This window comes from Vicugna pacos, chromosome 33 (assembly GCF_048564905.1).
Source record: "Vicugna pacos chromosome 33, VicPac4, whole genome shotgun sequence".
Lineage (NCBI taxonomy): Eukaryota > Metazoa > Chordata > Mammalia > Artiodactyla > Camelidae > Vicugna > Vicugna pacos.
The window spans coordinates 14,854,202-14,873,988 of record NC_133019.1 but is presented as its reverse complement, the minus strand read 5'-3'; the positions used below and the strand labels follow the sequence as shown (position 1 = coordinate 14,873,988).

Here is a 19,787-nt window from a genome sequence, read left to right as displayed (position 1 = left end):
TATATATATTTATATATATTCTTTTTTATAAGAGGTTATTAGAAGATATTGGACACAGTTCCCTGTGCTATACAGTGGGACCTTGTTGTTTATCTATTTTACATACAGAAGTTTGTATCTGTTAACGCCAAACTCCTAATTTATACCCCCCCATCCCCTTTGGTAACCATAAGTTTGTTTCCTATGTCTGTGAGTCTGTTTCTGTTTTGTAAATAAGTTCATCTTGTGTCATTTCTTTGGACATCATATGTGATTTTTCCTTCTCTTTCTGACTTACTTCACTTAGTATGATAATCTCTAGGTCCATCCATGTTGCTGCAGATGGCATTATTTTATTCTTTTTTGTGACTGAAAAAAATATATATACACCACATCTTCTTTATCCAATCATCTGTCAACACACATTTAGGTTGCGTCCATGTCTTGGCTACTGTAAACAGTGCTGCTATGAACACTGAGGTGCGTGGATCTTTTCAAGTTAGAGTTTACTCCAGATATATGCCCAGGAGTGGGATTGCTGATCACATGGTGACTTTACTTTTAGTTTTTTGCGGAATCTCCATACTGTTTTCCACAGTGGCTGCGCCAAATTACATTCCCACTAACAATGTAGGTGGGTTCTAAAAGGGTAAATTTTGTGGTACGCAGATAATCTCAATAAAGCTGTTGTTTAAAAAAAAATTATTGAATGCCTGCTCAGTACCAGGCACTGTCCCAGACTCTGAGGATATACAGCAGGTGGCTTCTGCCTTCATGTAGCCTAAAGTCTAGTAAGATAACGAATACTAGTAACAAAAAAAATATATATATATATATATATATATACCTGCAAATTGTGTTAAGTGCTATAAAGGAGATCAGTAATGGAGAATACACTGATGTAGGACCTACCCGATGCGCTGTGGCTCAGATGCATCCTTACTTTCCCAGAATCGAGCACACAGTGGGTGCTTAGCAGATATTAAACAGCAGAAGTGGGGGAGAGGCTGTGTGTCTTCTCTGAGGTCTTCCAGGCTTTGAGACCCAGCCCGCCGTGGACTCTGGGTTCCATCACTGGACTTACCTGTGTTCTTAGTCATGCCTCTGTTCTTGCTGCTTTCTGATTAGGGGCCTGTGATTCCTGGGCACGCTCTCAGCATCTCCTCTCTTGCTGGTGGTTTTCCTGTGCCTTTAGCGGGAAGCTCTGAGGGGCTGCTATGGGTGGGGTGTGTGTTCTGTCAGGTGGGTAAGTGTGAATGTGGATCCTGCAGTGAGAAGTCTGGAGGCTTCCATCTTCTTCCACGGGAAAGTAAGTCACTAAGCCTTAGTTTCCTCATCCGCATAATGGGGACTGTATGCTCTTCCCTAAACACAAGGTAATTGAGAAGTTTCTCAGGAGACCTTTTCAGAGTCACACATGATCTGTAAATGCCTTAGTGGTGTTATGACTATAAAACCTCAGTTAACTTGCTTTTTTTTTTTTTTTGCATTTTTCTAGAAGAAAGAAAAAAAAAAGAGCCAGCAAAGAAGTGGCTGTTTATTTGGTTTTTGCCTTTTTCCTTCATTGAAATGACGATGACTTTCACAGTGGGGTTGGAGACATACAGATGGACAGGTTCACCTGCCCACTCCCCTGCCTTGTGTTCATAACCGATGTTTAGAATGATGGCTCTAAGCCTCAGAATCCTCATAGAAAAGTAATTCAATTTTCAGTGTGCTAAAGCGGAAAGAATGAGGCAATGTACATTAAGAAGATTTTCAGAAGGATTTAATTCCAGAGGAACTTCCTTCTCAGGCCCTTAATAAACCTCAGTTATTTGCAACAGTCTCTGAGGATCCGCGGCAGGTCTGTGGGATTTCAAAGGTAGTGTTTTGGCTTCCCTGCTAAAGTGAGAACATGTAAAAATAAGCCTCAATAACTAGGAGACGGCATTTCCTCCACACACGCAGGCAAAGCAGGAAGATGAAGGAGGAATCTGTAGCTTTTTGAAAAGGGCTTTCCGAGAAATTGGCTATTTGTGCTGGTTGAGAGCCTCATATGGGAATGAAAGAGAGAAAGCAAGAATGCTGTACATCCATAACCATCGTTCAGTTCCCTTGTAGGGCCTTTTAGGATCTGGAGAGAATATTTTGGATTTATTTTTGTTTCCCTTGGGCTGACATCATCAAGCATGCATCATGGTGCCCTGTTTGGGGTTTGGAAAAAGCTCCGAGAAGCTATAAATCTTAAGACCTTTTCCTCTTTTTCCCTCTTCCCTTTTCTAAAAGCACAACTTTTCTGGTTTCTTTAAAAAAAAAAAAGAAAGAAAGAAAACTACAAAGTGTATATTGATTCCCTTGCCTCAGATCTTAACTGCCCGGGCTGTAATACCTTGCTTACATCTGCCAGGTTTTTGTGCAGTTTTGCAACATCTCCTTAATCCAGTGAGCATAAATAGAACATTTCAATCATATTTGGCTACCAGGAACTTCACAGATAAGCACGCTAAGACCTTGTTGAAAGGGACTGTATGAGATTGTGTGTGATAAGATCACCCTATAGCCTGGTACACAAATGAAGAACTTTTGTTCTTGGTGAAATTTGTTGATAGAGATATTTCACATAAATGACTTCGGAGAAGTCGGTATTTTAAGACAAAGGCCCGGTTACGTAACAGCCAGAAGCCCAGGCCTCCTGGTGCTGGGCAGCCATGAAGATCCTTCTTTGAGCAGTTGCTGCAGGGAGATTAGCATGGCCCTTTGTCATTTCTGACGTCGCGTGTTAACATTCTCAAGCGGCCTTATCTGAAAGCACTGTACTATGGCCTCGGGCAATGCCACTGTCCCTTATATATTCAAGGCTCAGGACAGCTCCTGCCACTCTTCAGTCAGTTCCAGGTTGGCCTTGAACCCCAGCCAAGGCAGAATGCATGGCTTTCTTTCTAAGAACCCCAAAGGAGCCCTTCTCTTTTGGACGATGAGGACAACCGTTACTGTACTCATGTGTGTATGTGTGTATACGTGTAGAGGCAGTGGGGTTTTTTTTTCTACCCTGCATTTTTTCTCCTTGAATTCTCTTTCATGTTTGTTTACCCACTCAACAAGGATGCACTGAGTCCCTCCTCTGTTCTGGGCTCAGTGACAGAGAGGTTGAGGGGATAAATCTGGTCTGGATTCTTCACGAAGGAGGTGACAGTCTGGGTAGCACAGACCCCTGTCAACCCCAGGGGTTGAGAGTCGTAAACCTGACGGGAAAGGACCTGCAGAATCACTGACTCGGTTCTTGCATTGCTGCAAAGCTGTAGAGTGAGAAGGAGGGAGGGTAAGTGGTTTGACCAAGGTCATTTGGATGGTTCCTGGCAGACCTGGAGTGGATCCCCCGCCCCTAGCCTAGTATTTTGGTTAATATTCCACACTTCTAATCTAGACTCTTGAGAAAACATGCCTTCCTTGGTATTCTGTCTCCCTCCCTTTGAAAGGCTCTGTAACAACCGAATGGCCACCATCTCCCGTAGCCCACGGGCCTGGGTTCCCAGCAGAGGGGCACTCCCTTCAGCCCACCCCCATTCTGCAGCCTGGAAGGTGTTAACTAGCACTCTGTTAGGTCTTGGTTGCTTTTTAAATATCTGTTGTTTGAAATCCTTGCCTTTTATTGGTATATTTACTTTATGGCATACATAAAGAGCTGTATTAAAAAATAAATTGTGTTGTAAAAGCATTCGGTAATGTTTATTAATATTGACTAGTCAGAGAGCAACGAACTCTATTGCTGGAAGGGTAATTTGTGGTAATACCAGCTAAGCATTCACAGCTTGTCAAATGACTGTCTAATCTCAACATTAAAAAAAAAAGTGGGTAAAAGGATAATTTTCCTTATTTATGCCTTGAGAGAATGAACGTGAGCCATTCCCTAGCCAAGATTAGAACTGTCCTTCCTTTTTGTCCCTGGGGGCACCAGGCCTCCTGTCTGAATCCAGGCAGCCCCAGGGCTGGATTTCCGTGTCAAGAATCCCTTTGTCCTGCTGTGGTTGGCAGCCTGTCACTAGCAGGAGCTTTCCGTGGGTGTGCTCCGGCTGCCTGCGTCTGTGCTGAGGGGCTGGGGGCTGGAAATAGAGACTTGGTTCCTGTCCTCCAGGAGCTTAGACTTTTGAAGAACTTACAAATGGCTTAGTCCAGAATCGTGGACTTGATACTCTAAGGAAGTCCGTAAGGAGAATGACACTGGGTGTGACTGTTGACCCCCGGGGACTGGAACATGTCACTCATTGCTGGTAGCAGACAGACATTCGTTGAGAAGATGCCACACCACCCTTAGAAGGTAGGGAACATTCCCTGAGTATCCCAGAGGTCCCTGTGGAATATTCAGAGTATTCCTTCCCCATAAAAAGGCATGTGGAGAGGGTACAGGAGACCGGACCACACGTGGAAATGCCCTGCCGTCTCCCTGGAAGTTGCTTTTGGGGGGTAAATCTCTGGTAGCCTAGAAACTATTCATTCATCTCTTCCTCTTAAAATTTGAGCCCAGAATGTCACTGACTGTTTCGCCTTCCTCTTGTCATTTGAATTGAAGGTAAGCGGATAGAGAAAGTGCATTGTGAACTTGACGGTCTGGGGGAGGAAGGGTGATAAGCCCGTTGCTGAAGTAGGTAAGCTCTTCCCTCTCTTGGTTTTGTTTCTACTCAGAGAGGTGAGTGAGGCCAGGCCAGGCTCTCTTTACCACAGGGTTTAGGAGTCACTGAGAGCGTTTGGAGACTGAGAGCGTTGTCAGAGCCTGGGAAGGGACCCGCCTCACACGGTGTCTGTGTAGGGACACACGGCAGCAAGTCAGGGCCAGCTGACAGGTTCTGCTCAGGAGGGGAGCGGGCTGAGCCTGGTGCTGGGTGCGCATGCTGCGTCGGGGACCTTGGGCAGTCTTGATGCCATGGGGCAGCAGGCTTTTGAGAGAAGAGGATCCTGCCCCATCCTGGTCTGTTCTGAGTATCCCTGGAAGCACTGCATAGGTCAAGTTGATGATCACGAGATCAGAAAGCAGAAGTTCAAGCCTTGGAGTGACTTTGGCACGTGGGGCAGTTCAGACCAAGTAGAGAGGCTAGGTTGCAAGGCCCTTCAGGGCTGCCCTGGCCAGAGCTGACTGTTGATTCAGGGTATGGAGTCATAACTCCTGGCTGAGAACAAGGGAAATGTTATCATATGAAAGCCCTTGGAGGATGGCTTTCCCGTGGTCTCTTTCTTCATTCAGAGGAGAGTGGTCCAGTGACGGGGTTCCCTCCCACTCACTTTCCCTTGTGACAGATCCTAGGCTGCAGTGCTGGTCTGCCCAGCAAAACTCCCAGGTCAGGCACTTCTGCCTCCCTAGGAGGAGAGGGAGGGAGAGCAGCCCTTGGGTTACTGGAACAGAATTCCCCCTCTGAACTTTCCCCGCCCACTGGTCCATTCTCATTGCCATTTGTCTCTGGGCAGAGGAACTTGGGAAGAGATGGAACATTGGTGGTGCGGGGCCTCGAACCCCACTCTCTCAGGCGAGCAGTATGGCTGGCCCTTCTCCTAGTATTCCCCTCTTAGTCCCCGGCTGGGTGGGATGGAGGTGGGATGGAGTTGGGCCGAGCTTCTCCTGCAGGGAGCAGATACAGAGGGTGCCCCTTAGGGAGCAGCTGCTATGGGCAGCTGTCCCTGGAGGCTGAGGCTGGGGAGGATGGAGTCTGGCATCGGTCTCTCCCTGCTGTCACTTGCTCTGCTGCTGTGTTCTAGCCTGCTGGGGAGATGAAGGCTCCTTTTGAGGATGAGGTTGGTCCAAAGTTCAGGCTTTATGGGGCTATGGTGTAGCCATTGGCCTTCCTTGGGTGGACTTCAGGAGCACAGGACGGGGTCCAGCTCTGGGCTGGAGGCATCTCCCGTACTCGGACTACTGTTAGAATGAGAAGAGGGGTGCCTAGAGCCCTCGGCTAGAGGAATTTCTTTTGCAGCATCAAACAGTCGCTTCTCAACTAGACCCTGTGAAGAAAAGGAGAAAGAAACATGGCTTCTGCCATTATACACTTTGCAGTCTACAGCAGATGAACCTTTATGAATTTTCAGACTCACAATAGCACAAAAGTGGTTTGAATGAGCATGTATCTTGCAAGTTTGATTTTACTGGTGAGAGCTGTGTGGTTGAGAATTGGCAAGAAGGAATGTATTCTTCCCCCCAGTTACTTGTTAAAAGGTTCATATTTGTTACCTCCGATTTCTCATAATCATTCAGTTCTCTTGACAAAATAAGCTAGAAACCTGTTAGAGGTTCTCTCTCTCTCTCTTTTTTTCGGTTTCTTTTTGGACAAAAGTGAAAATCTGTTGCATTCAGGGTGAGTTTAACCCAACGGGCCAGGTGTAGGCTGTGGTGCGGTGGCCCTGGGGGTGGGGGAGCACCTGAGCCTGCTCCCCAAGAGTAGGTAGGTGGTAGGGACCTGAAGCCTGTGGGAGGTGGGGCATGAATCCTCTACTGTGTATAGAATGGAGATGTTTGGGCCACCTGGAACTGGGTTACTTTCAAAACAGGGTTCAGCACTATTGCTTCTTTGAGAAGAGTGTGAAAACCAAGGCAGTATATGCAGAAAGGTGCAAAGATGTCCCCAGCTGTCCTTTCCTGTATTGCAGGGGAGGCTGATGACCTCAGATGGCCATGAGCAGTCTGACCTTATGAAAAGGCCGGGCCAGACTGGGAAAACATGAGTGTGTGTGTAAGGAAGGAGGAGGTGGACAGAATTTCCATTTTAATCAAAATGCTTTGCAGTGACCTACCGTGGTGGCGGAGGAGCGGGGATTGTGGTCTAGAGTGACACACCCTGAGTTCCTCCAATTTGTACTTTTCACTCCAGAGCCAGTTGGGAATTCTATTTCCATGTTGGCCGTTGTGCAGACAGTGCCGTAAAGAGTCTGCCGGTGGCCCTCGAATGCAATCAGATTCCCCTCTGCCAGTTCGCTTTCCTTTGAGTTAGAAGCGTCCACCTCTTCACACCCGTCCCGGGGTGTCTGAACAATAATGAAGAGACGGGTGAACGGGCGCTGGGCTCAGCTGAACTCCAGGCCTGCGAGCTGTTCCCTTTTTCTCTTCTGGACATTGTGTGCTTTGCCCTGGTTTCTCCTTCAGGGAGGCGGGACCTTTGTCCTCAAACTACACGTGGGATCACTGGGACGCCATACTCGCCTCTGGGAACCTGGACGTGACACTGAGTCAGTGGGTCAGTGCAGGGCAGTGTTCCTACCGCAAAGGTGGGGCAGGAGAGGACACCCATGTCTCTGAAGGCTGGGACATGCGTGGCAGCAGAATGGTTCCAAAGAAAAGCTGGTCTTGAGCTCTGGAAGTTTCTTCCACTGAAATATAAACTGCAAGTGAGTGAAGGTGGGAGCTCAGATCATCCGAACTGGAAGGTTTTGAAATGAATAGATTTCGGGGAATGGGTGTCAGTTTTTTTGGCGTGGGCTGTCCTAGCCTGACTGCCTAGGCATCGTGAGACATCACACTGGAGGAATGTGGCTCGGAGAGAATAATGGTGCCCCTCAGATGAATTCCTTGGAGGCTAGCTAGAAGGACGGGTAAGATTTTGAAGAATAAAATTTTGGCTCCATGAGATAACAAAATCTTAGATATAACGCCGTCACTTTACAGGTGAAAAAATGCAGAGAGGGCGTGGTCGTGTGATCTGGCCAGTTACAAAGCAAGCTAATGGCCAGGTTAGGACCAATATCATCAGTCAGGTCATCTGGCTGCTGGCATCCTTCCCTGCGCCCCCACCTCTGCAGCAGGTAAGAGCAAGGATGGCGCCTGACACACCACGCCATCCAGTCGGTCAAGAAAGCCACTGGCGTCAGCTGCCAGGCAAACCCGTTCGCACCAGAAAAAGGGCAGGAAGTGTTCATTTGCTCTGGAACCTGTAGGGGGAGAGACGGGAGTCCGAGGATGGGTGTGGGGGTGCTTATCCTGGTGGTGGCTGCTGACACCTAAGGACTGGTCGGTTGCTCCGGAGTCCTTTGGGAAAACAGATCTCAGTGGGGGTGTGCCCTCCTCTTCTTCCTGACTGCCACCCCCTGAGAGGTGGGCACCCGGAAGCTACAAAATCCCAAGTGAAGAAAAGGATGGAAATCAGTAAGACTGGAACCGATACGCTGCCATCCACCTGATCTGACCATGAACGTGTGCACGGGGTTCACTTGTGGAATCACTCATGAATAGAGCTTCGGCTGCTCCGTGGAACAGCTCTCAGGACAGCAGACATCTGTCCTGCCCAGGCGAGTGATAGGTACACTCAGCGGTTGTGTGTGCACACACACACACAAACACAATCCTGGATCCATATTTTAAAACGTGCCTTGCCCGGAATGCTATTAGGACATGTCCCAGGGCCCAGCATTGTGAAATATATTTAGAGCTGAGAATGTTCAGTTAAAATGTTCTGTACTGTTACTGTTTCTCAATTGGGTTGGATCAGCCTGGGCCAGGAACCAGATAGTGTGGGGGCGGGGTGCACGGTGTCATGGATGAGGGCAGTGTGCGCGCTTGTGATTGAGAAATCGTTTGTTGTGTTTGGCAAGGGGGTAAAGGGAAAGCCAGCAAACAAAACTGTGATTGAGAAACAGTTCTGTGGAGGGGACTGGGTGTGATTGGGATCAGAAGCTGCACACACTCTACCCCGTCCGCTGTCTTCAAGCCCCTAGAATGTGGCCCATAGGCTATGTCACAGAAGAGGCTGGCCCGGGGCCCACGTGGTTTCTCATGGGATTTGGAAGGTGGTGGCAGTGGGTGGCTTGGTTTAGTTGTGATCTGGGCGCTGCTGACTCGCGTGTGTAATCCCCCCCTCCCCACCTGCATTTATCTGATAGCAGTGCGGCAGCTCTCCAGCCTTTTACTGTGGTCTCAACACATCCACATCCTGATCGCAATGGGTTGGTGTCTCTAAGGGGCCTTGTGTGCCCACCTGCCGGCCCCACCGCCCTCAGCTCCTGCCTCTGGCTGGCTGAGGCCTCTGTGGAGGCAGCGGGCAAGGCACAGAGACAGGGTGGGGGTGGATCCTGTATCCGGCAGAGGCACGTAAAGGCCTGAGAACAGGAGTGTGGGTGGGAGGAGACTCAGAGTTCCGGGCCAGACGGCCCCCATGCCAGCCCAAAGCTCAGAGTCTCAGCCGGGCTGCTCACAGACCACCTGACCCCGCAACTAGCCACCTGCTTCTCTGCATCCCACCAGCTCTGTTGCGGGCTTCTGAGCATTGCGGTCTGGGGGGAAAGGCCCCAGGTTAGGAGCTGGGATCAGAACACTGCTGTAGGCTGGGCCTGTGCCAGTGGGTACCAGGGCCTCTGTCTTCCTGGGGTGGTCACGTGTGCCAGGTTCACCTCACAGAATTGCTGTGATGGTAAAACCAGGTAACAGGCATGCAAGTACTCTGCAAAGTCAAGCAAGGCTACTCCTGCCATCCATTTATAGAATGACGTTACCCGGTTTCCTCAGACCTTCCTTTCTGTCAGGGCGCGATCTCTGGCAAGAAGAAGAGGGAAGACACTTGAAAAGCTGGGCCATCGCGCGGGAAAAGATGCTCAGTATCGCTCATTATCAGAGAAACGCGAATCAGAACTACAGTGAGGTATCACCTCACAGCAGTCAGGGTGGCCGTCACTCAAAAGTCCACAAACAGTGAATGCTGGAGAGGGTGTGGGGAAAAGGGAACCCTCCTACACTGTTGGGAGGAATGTAATTTGGTGAAGTCACTGTGGAAAACAGTATAGAGATTCCTTAAAGAACTAAAAATAGACTTACCATATGATCCAGCAATCCCACTCCTGGGCATATATCTGGGGAAAACGCTAACTTAAAAATGTACATGCACCCCCGTGTTCATAGCAGCACTGTTTACAATAGCCAAGACATGGGAGCAAACTAAATGTCCATCAGCAGATGACTGGATAAAGAAGTTGTGGTGTGTAAACACACACACACACACACACACACACACACACACACACACACACACACACACAGGAATACTACTCAGCCATAAAAAAGAATGAAATAATGCCATTCGCAGCAACATGGATGGACCTAGAGGTTATCATGCTAAGTGATAAGTCAGATGGACAATGTCACATGATATCACAAACTGAAAACAGACTGTTGGTTACCAAGGGGAAAAGGGATGAGGGGTGGAGAGAGAAATTAGAAGTCTGGAATTAGCAAACACGAACTACTGTATATAAAGTGGATAAAACAACCAGGTCTTATGGTGTTGCACAGGGCACTATATTCAATAGCTTGTAATAACCTACAGTGAAAAAGAATATGAAAAAATAAATGTGGCTGAATCCCTATGCTGTACACCAGAAACTAACACAACATTGTAAATAACTATGCTCCGAATGAAAAAACAAAAACAAAAAAGGCTGGGCCTTTGGGGACAGCTCTGTGTGTTGGGGGGGTGACTGCGGTTCTAAGAGCATCTAGATGCCCCAAGAGAGGAGCATCTTGTGTTCCTGGAGGCATCAATTTATTAATAAGCTTATTCAGAGCCTACCACGTGCCAGTCCCTGTGTGGGAGCCGGGATATGCAAGAAAGATGGTAGAGGTGCTGCCGCCCTGGGTCTAATGGTCTCCGCGGGGAGCCAGGTATGTGCACAACGCAGTGAGAGAGGCCAGCAGAGGCCCAGTGGCCTCCACGTACGGTCTGTGCTGTTGGACTGTGAGGGTCATGTCTGTCTTCCTGTCCTGCTGCTTTTTCCTTCCTCCCTCCCTCTGAAACTGAATCTGATTATATTTTTTTCCCCTTGATCTGTGTGTCAGTAGGTGAAGCATAGGAAGTGCCCTATTCTTCTGGCCCTTGGATCAGACCAGGAATAGATTCTTCTTTGGCAAACTGTCCACGGGGAAAGGGGGCAGTTTAGGTTGTCTGCGGACCCAGGGATGTGTCTCCGTCCGTGCCCACCTCCAGCTCCCAAGCCCTCAGCCTCCCTTCCTCTCGTTCACCTGCTGGAGGGATGGCTGCAGCGCCCCCAGGTAGGGGTGGGCCTGCCTTCTGTCCAGCCAGAGCAGCAGCAACCTGTCTTTTCCTTTCCCCTACAGGAAGCTGCACAGTGGGATGAAGACGTACGGGTGTGAGCTCTGCGGAAAGCGGTTCCTGGATAGTTTGCGACTGAGAATGCACTTACTGGCTCATTCAGGTAGGCGAGGGTGCCCTGACTGGCCCCTCCGAGCACAGGCAGCCACTGCCTGCCCGCCTTCGTCCCCACTCAGAGCACAGATGTCCCCACTGCCAGCCCGGCCTTGGTCACCTTGTCCCGTGGATGCTCCCTCCAGGTTCCTGGAGCAGAAAGTCCATCCGGACCATGTGACCGTCTGGATGAACCCATCCTCCTGCTCTCCTGGGCTTCCCGGGGCATCACTGGTACCCAGTGCCCCATGTGATCCACCTTCCGAAGTAGACTGCAGTTTCATTAGCAGAACAGTTGTGGAATTAGGTTCTCGCTGTCTAATGAATCTGACTATTGGGTTCACATTATACAGGAGCCTTTAATTAAATAGATATAGAAAGGTTGGAACACAAAGCTAGTTACAGCGTGCTGTCTCTTGCAAGTTAATTTTATCCAATTCTAGTGGGGTCGACTGCGCGGCTGCTGGCATTTCTGCTTGTGTTTGGGCAAAGCTTCTCTGTCCCATGAGGCGTGGAAAGGGGAGAGGCACTGACATGCAGCGGGCCCAGGTGTTCGCGGTGGAGGGAAGGACACGCCAGGTCTGCTGCTGCTGCTTTGAGGCCAAGGGGTTGCCGGGGTTCATTTGTAGAAGCCGCTACACTTCCCTGCCAGGGCTAATAATGCCCACCCCTCTAATGCCCTGCCTTTCAACCTCGGAGTCACGTTTCGGGGGGGAGGAGAGGGCTGTCTCCTTATTTGATCGCGCTCTCCCCCAGCCAGTCCACTGTCAGCGCCTGTTGTTCCTGCCCGTATTACCTCCAGCACGTGGCCCTCCAGGCAGGTGGTGGTTCAGCGTTGGTGAAACGAGTGTGGACTTTGGGGTGGGGCAGATGAAGGCTCACGTCTTGCCTGTGATACGTGCTAACTCTGTGACCTCGGGCAGATCTGTCTTCCGAACCCCTGTTTCTGCATCTGTAAAGGGCAGGTGTTGCTAATTCATATATTTAGGTAACAGAATGTATGTTAAAGGCACCTACACAGTTGATGTTTAATAAATGTCGGTTGCTTCTGCTTCCACCTTCCTCCATTCCCCCCAGTTCTGAAGTTGTCGTGGGGTGTGCTCCCATCACTGCACCCCTGTCGGGGACAGTCTGGCTGTTTGCCGTCTGTCCGCACCGCATCCATCTCCTGTAAAGTGATGGAGAGGCTGTTTGGTCGCTCGCCTCTGCCTTGCTGTTGAGCACCTGTGGCTCTGCTCTGCGTGGGATGCTGTCTCTCTTCCTGGCCTTCAGGGCCCTTCATAAAGTGCCCTAACTCCTCCTCACTTCCCATTCTTCCCACTTCCAGATCCAGGGATTGGGCTACATCAGGCGGCTGTCTGCCTTGCTGTGTCCCCATGTCTTCGTGCTCCATTCCTCCTACCCTGGGGGCCTCCCCCACCCTCATATCTGGCTCCACTGGCCTCCTCATCCCCACTCCTGTCCCTCATTGGCCCGGAGTCCCGAGTCCAGGCGTATCTGCTTGGGACCTGTGCACTCTGCTTGCCTTCTTTTATAATTTGCCCCTCAAATCTTCTTGCTCCCTTACGTCTCTGTAGGTTGTTCAGGGTTTAGTGTGGGGTTTCATAAGCTGTCTGCCCACAGCCTGGCCGCCCTCCCCAAGCGCAGAGTGTGGGTCTTCCGTTTCATTCGCTCCCTGCCCCAGGCCCCCGTGTGGTCTGCAGTCACGTGGTGTTGGACTCGTCGACGCGGGTAACACAGCCTGTGGTTAGAGCTTCCTCGCCTTCTGTGACACTCGGCCCAGTAAGCGTCCTTTCTCCGTGGTCTTTCCTTGAGTCTAGCCAGACTTGTGGCCTTGTCGGTTTGCTCTGAGGACAGACCAGCACAGCTTGCTTTCTGAGCTCTGCGGCTTCGTTCACCCCCTTCCCACCGCGTGGACTAACCCTTCGCCAATCTTCCTAGATCTTCCGCAGCACCATCCTTGACTATTCCCCGCCTCCGGCCAGAAGCGATCATGCCTCCTTCTGGGTTCCGTGTTTCTCTATCTTTGGGTGTGATCTTTCTTCTCTGCATTGTGGTATTTGTGGACTTGCTTTATCTCCCCCTACATGGGAGTCAGGGCTAGGAATCTGGGCATCTACCTCTTACCGTGTGACCTTGGGTGAGAAATGTAGACCCACTGAGCCTCCGAACCTCATGGACCAGAATAAGCTACTCAGGGACCAAGTCTGTCCCCACGATGCATAGTGCAGTACCTGGCACATGCCTGGCATCTGTAGATACGGGCTGGAAGGATGGCTACAGCCTGGGAGGCAGGGCAGCTCGAGGACACCCCAGTCTCCCACCGGCTGTCTCCTGCAATAGGAAGTGTTTAGACTGTGCCCCAGGGGTTCACTGGAGGGCAGCCAGGGGCCCACTGGCCCGTGTTGGCTGAGTGTGAGTTAGCCGAGGTCTCCACATCACAGCACAGTGCAGCGGTGTTGGTAGGGCTGGAGAGGGCAGCAGGGAAGGGAGGAGCTGCTCACACACATTCAGGTGGGCCCAGAGCCCCCACTTCGGACAAGACGAGTGACTTTGCACCACCCTGGGGCTGAGATGCGCCTTCAAGGTCCCATGGTCTCAGACGGACACCCTGGCAGCCTTGGGAGCTGCGGCCTGTTTTCCCAGGCTTTCCTCTCTGTGCCCAAAGTCTGATCGTGCAGATGATTTGTCTGTCTGAAACTCACTTGCCACTGCCCTTGTGAAAGAGGGTTCGGTGATGGGGGAGGTATGGCGGGTCACAGCAGTGCCTTCACTCCCCCTTGCAGATTGGACATAGTCTGCTTCAACTCTGATGTTGCTAGTTTCTGTTTTTTTCTTTCTCAGGTCCCACATACCTCTCAGCCCTGTGCCAGAATGGCTTGAAAATAAAACAGCAACAAGGGCTGAGTGAGGCTAGAACCCTTCCGGAACTGTTTGTGAAGCAGTGAAGGTCCCAAGTCCCCAGGGAGAGACCTGGCCGAGTCAGGGAGGTGGGGTCAGAGGGCCAGGCTGGTGGTGCCAGGCCTTCTCCTGGATTCCAGTAGCAGAAGTCAGGTTTTACATGTTCCGGCTTCTCCCCTCTGGGTTGCTCGAGATCAGAACTATATGTGAGGTTTTAAAGGAGACATTTAATTAGATGACCCAAGATTTTCTTGCTGCTCTGTTTTGAAGGCTCCATGCAGGGAGCTGACAGCAAGAATGGCCCCTGAGGGTCTGCAGACCGGACCCACCTTACAGAAGCCCACCAAGGGGACCATGTTTTCAAAAAAGGGGGCAGGCCTCGGAGAGGGGAGCCTGGGCTCTGGGTCGGGGTCGGGATGCTCCTGGCTCCCCTTAAACCTTGTTGCTGCCCTCCCAAGGCTCCCTCCTGCTGTTTATCCTCCTCTCGGAGCTGCGAGGCGTCGGCGCTGACTTCCTCGGGCTCTTGCACGCTGCCCCACCCCCTCTTGGCGAGCGTGGCCCGTGTTTGTTATTGTCGCGCTGGCGCGGGGCCAGGCCTGGCCGGGCGCCAGCCCTGTGGGTACAGTGTGTACAGTGAGTGCTGAGCCAAGTTTGTCATCATACACGATTAATTTTTTTTTTCTCATCTGGTAGGGGTGGGGTGAAGGAGGAAGCAAGAAGGAGTTTCTCCGATGCTTGAGAACAGGCCTCATTGGATTCTGCGGAGAGATGATTTCTGAAAGGATAAAACCGCTCCTGCTCACTCTTTCTTCTCCGCTTTCCTCTTTCCTGCGTTGCGTCCCTCCTCGCCTCCGAGGTTCCCTGTCCGAGGAGATCAGCCCTGGCTGAGATCCTCACCCCATGAGGCCTTCCTTTCAGTGGCTGGAATACCAAAGTTTTACTCCGAAATCAGTTTTCGTGGTGTTGAAATTGATGATTTGTTTAATTAGAAGTTTGCCCTGTAGGAGGCCCTTCTCAGAGACACTTCCTTCTTTTTCTCTTTCTCTCCCTCTTTCTTTTTCCTTCCTTAAGACCCTGAACAGTAGTAGTGCATGTTCAGTTTAATTGAAGTTTTTATTTCAGTTTGAATGTGTTAACTAAGCAAGTGTTTATGAGGTAATCCCTGATGATCACCATAAGTTTAAGTTAACAGACAATAGGCTAATTGATTAACTAATCAGATTGATCAGTCCAGACCCTGCGTTCTCCGGGCTGGATCCGGGGATCAGGAGGGCTTGAGTGTTGGGAGAGAGGCCTGGGGTAAGGACTGACCGCTTGGATGCTTTCCAGAGGTGCTGCTTCTGGAGCGTGGATCTTGGGTGGAGGCTGGTGCAGTGAGCAGGGGAAGACTCCAGCCCCTCTGCGTCCCCAGGTAACTCTGGAGTCTCCTGCCCATCCTTGGATGCCCCATCCCTTGTGGGAGCACCTATGACCCACTGTCTCTTTGCCACCCCTTGTTCTCACGTACAAGAACATCCTAGCTCTGGGTGGGATGTTCATGCGGAAACCACAGACTCGGCCAACGACTCGAGTGGGCTCTGCGATTTGCTCATGTCAGGTTTCCCATTAGGTGGTATTTCCCACAGCTCGGCCCCACGTCCTGGTGGATTATAAGTGAGCACACCCAGAACTGCTTGCCCCTATTTTTGCCTTGGCTGCATGCTACTCAGAGGCTTGCACATTTCTGTGGCCTGCTTCTATTCTGGGAGTGTCATTCACTTTCGGAGCCAGCACTAATTATGTGTCAGGCTCTATGTACTTAACACCGGAGAACAGGCAGCACCCCTGCCCTCCAGGCGCTTGCGTCTAGTAGGAGAGACGTTTGACTGTAAAGTTATGATTATAAAAGGTGGTATGTGCAGAGCGCCAAGAAAGAGTTCGAGGAGGAATTCAGAAGAGGAAGGGGGCTCCTTGGAGAGGATGGTAGACCTGGTGGGGCAGCCCACCCTGGGGCGACGTGCAGTGTAGCTGGAGAGGGTAGGCTGGGCATGGGGGAAGGGGCAGGGTTTAGAAGGGAAGGTGGGGCCAAGATTGCAAAGGTAACAAAATGATCTGCATTTTACCTCCAGCTTGCAAAAGCCAATGACAGATTGGATAAGGCAGGGACACTTCTCCCCTCTCTGGAATGGAAAGGACTTCTTGGGCTTTTTGATGGGCATGAGGCTTGAGTATAGGATTCGTAAGACCCTTTGAGAAATGGCATGACTGGCCATCAGTCCTGGGGGCGTGGCTGGAGTAGGGGGTGGCCTGAGCCTCTTGCACTGCTTAGGGGCACACAGCCTTTCTTTGGGGGTCCTGTCCTGCTCCCTCACTGCCCCTCGCCCTTTTCCAGGTACTGTGAGCCACGACTATTGAGAAGCCCCCTCCCATACGAGACTTCCCCCTCATCAGAGCCACCAGAAAAGAACATGGTCTTTGGCTGACAGATTCTCTGATTCCAGCAGCAGCGTGGTGTGGCCGGCTCTATCATCCAGGGCCGGGTCATCGTCTGGCAGGGAAGAGGGCAGGAGGGGTGGTGCCAGAAACCAGATTGGTTCTCTGATGCTTTCCCTGTCCTAATCTCATGGAATAAAAAAAAAAAATTATGAGATGTCAAAGACCTGTGGGTTGTATTGTTTCCCTTTTTCTCTTGGGGACTCTCAGCTTTGGGGGTTCAGGTCCTTCTTCCCAAAGACAGAGACTGTGGGGGCAGCAAGGTAGCTGGGTTATGCCCTGAGACTATGAGGCTGAGATATGAGCTGGTTCCCACGCCCGTGATTGGAGAGGCATCTTGGGATGCAAAGATGGCTTCTCAGTACTTCACAGCTTCCTCTTCTCATTCTCCTCCCCTTTCCCAGATTATAGATCTGCTAAGAGCAAGAGATTGGGGTTATCCAGGCAGCTGGGAACCCAGGGTCCATGAGTTCCCTCTCGCCTTAGGGCATTTCAGCGCCCCCTTCTTCTGGTTAGCTTTCTGCCATCAGAGCAAAACCAGGAGATCATGAAGGAGAAACTTCCTCAGGTCCTTGGTCTCCTTCCATGTGCCTGCAGAGGTTGTGGGTTTACGATCGAGGGTTGGGGTTAAGATTGGATGTGAGTGGCTCAGAGACTGCTTTCCCTTTGGTCCTTGTGGGTGACGGGGGTGCAGGCAGAGGGAAGAGAAGCCACTTTGCCCGGCTGTCTCTCTAACACGCTCCTCTCTCTCTCCCTCCCTGCTCTGAATCTGGCCCGCTTCCCGAACTTTTTCCCAGAGTGGTGTCGTCACTGGCCTGCCGGCAGGTCTGGATGTTCTGCCAGCATTCCAGAGAGTTTATGATCACTTGCAGATGTGCCTCCAAGAACACACTGTACCCAAAGCAGAAATTAATGCAGGCTTGACTGCTGTCCAAGCCCATACACGGGAGAGAGGAAAAAGAAAACAAAAACTGTTTAATGCTGTTTATAAATTATACACTGGCTGATGAAAAATACATTTGTTCCCCCCACCTCCTCCCCCTTCCTCACTGCCCCCCACCCCCGCCCCTTCTCCCTTTCTGCCTCAAGAGCCTAAACTGAGACTAGAAGAATATGGTTTTGCCTTTTAGCTCCTGTTTTGGCTGGGATCCGAAACCCCGCTGCTGATTCACAGCCAGGGTATTTTTCCCCTTTACCTGATGAAATATACTGATTTTTCCAGCCTAGATGGGGTGTTTTTGGTTTTGTTTTCGGGTTTTTTTTTTTTTTTAACCAAGGATGTTGTTTACAGCAAGTGACAGGTCCTGTGATGGCATCGGGAGCAATACTGGCCCCAGGGCAAATAAAGGACCCCACCCCCACCCCCACATCTCTCCACCTCGGTGCTCATGGATCTGTGTGCCTGGGTCCTCCGGCCCCAAAGGTTTCACGTCGGGCCAGCTGAACAGAGAAAGTTCAGAAAGTTCATTGCAGGTCATTGTATTAAACAGTGTTTTCACCACTTCCCTCCCACCCCTTCACCTACAGCCCCTGTGTGAGAAGGGGGTTCACATAACCCTCCCCCAAAACACACACGTCTCTCTCTCCATATGGTGCCTCAGCAGCGGTTTGGGAAGCTCGTGTGTGTGCCCACCCCTCTGCCGCCCAGCCTCTCCGCCTCCACTCAAGTCCCCCCGTCCCAATTTATTCTATAAATTCGTTTCCACATTATGTCTATCCATTTACATGGCTTTTGTGTTTTTTAATACCGCTAATGTTTATCATTTGCCCAACAGGCTCGACAGATTTTGCTTCCTGTAGAGCATCGAGGCTTTAGAACCCCCTGGTTGCTAAGTAGCGATCTCCCTGTACTGTAATGGGCTGATTTCGTATTCTGTTCAGCGCTGTATCTTATTTTTGTATGCAAGACAAAGTGTTTTGATGGAGGACGATTGCGGCAGTGTCTGGAGGCTGTTTGGAGTTTTATGGGCTGTACAGTACACTGTGTGCTCTCCGAACAGAACACAGGCTGTTGGATTTTGGATTGGATTTGTCATTCTTCCCCCCTCAGAGAGGAGCTTGTCAGATAGAACATTACTTTCAGGGTGGAGGGAAGAAAGTGGAAATTATGTAATAACCTGCTTTTTCTCTCTCTGTTTCTCTCTCTTTCTCTGATTTTTCTATCCCCCAAATAGGGTGGTTTCTCCCCACGACACTCCCTTTTGTACCACACGATTCTGTCCAGCTAGATGGTGACGTTCCTGTCAGGAAATGAGTGGCCCTTGAGAGACGGAAGCCGGGACATCCTGTGTGTCTGCTGTTTATTCTCAGATGGTCTCTCCTTTCCTCTCCCTTGCTCCTTCCATCCTTGGAAGTTCCAGGCTGCTCTGCTGGCTCTTGTTTTTGTCTGAGGATGATGGCTAATAGGGATGTAGGGCAGGATGCTGGTGTGGGATCCACCCAAAGGCGACGCCATTTGCTTCTTTTCAGGGTCTTTTCACCTTCCCAGGCGTGCAGCCTGCCAGGATTCCTAGGTGGTCCTTCGCTGCCTTTTTCTCCCCTCAGCCCTCGTGCTCCAACCCCAGGCTTTGCCTGGGTCCCAGCATCCAGCGCTTGCCTGGGAGGCCAGCTGCCACCATACCACACGGGGACTGCTCTCTCTGCCAGCCGTCCCTCTCAGCGCCGTCTTCTGAGCTCTCTCTGGTGGCAGGTGTTTAGTTTGTAGCTCTGCTTTTCTCCCCTCCTTCCATTTTCCCCCCAGCCTCCTTTCATCTCACTCCATCTCTTCATCCCTGTCTTTGCATCCTCAGCCTTTTCTCAAGGCTCCTGTGCATTTTCCGTCTTCCTTTTTACGTCTACGTCAGACTTGGTCTCCGTCCATCGTGGTTGGCCATATCTTTCCCTCTGTCTCCCTCTCACAGCTCAGAGTTTGACACGGGGTGGTGGTGGCTGGGATGGAGAACAAAATGTTGCTCTGGCCCAGAAGACCTGGGGAGGACTTGAGCAAATCCCTCAAGAGGGCTCACAGCACCCTGACCCTTGTGGGCAACTGCCTCTTGCCCCTCAGGGACCAGAGTGGGGTTTCTCTGGCTCAATTCCTGCCTTTCCTAGGTTCCTGGATGCTTTAAGTTGAGCCAAGCACGGGCGAGTGGATGAGCAGGGTTAGGTTTTGCAAGATCCTCATTGGACTTTGCTGTTGAAAAGTGCATCTTACTCGTGCTTGGCTTCCAGAGGCTGGTACCACGCGCCTGAGCACAGAGCCCACTGGGCACCTTGCAGCGTGTTCACCCTCACATGTCCCTGGCCCAA

General features: G+C 50.9%; 1 protein-coding gene across 3 annotated transcripts in view; it reads left to right on the top strand.

Moving 5' to 3' along the window:
- Positions 1-19,787, top strand: part of ZBTB16 (zinc finger and BTB domain containing 16) — a 178,432-nt gene that overhangs the window by 80,118 nt on the left and 78,527 nt on the right. For all 3 annotated transcript variants that reach the window (XM_072954170.1, XM_072954168.1, XM_031670494.2), the window contains exon 3: positions 11,039-11,136. In XM_072954170.1, coding sequence (XP_072810271.1) covers positions 11,039-11,136 — 98 coding nt within the window. The remainder of the gene's footprint in view (positions 1-11,038; positions 11,137-19,787) is intronic.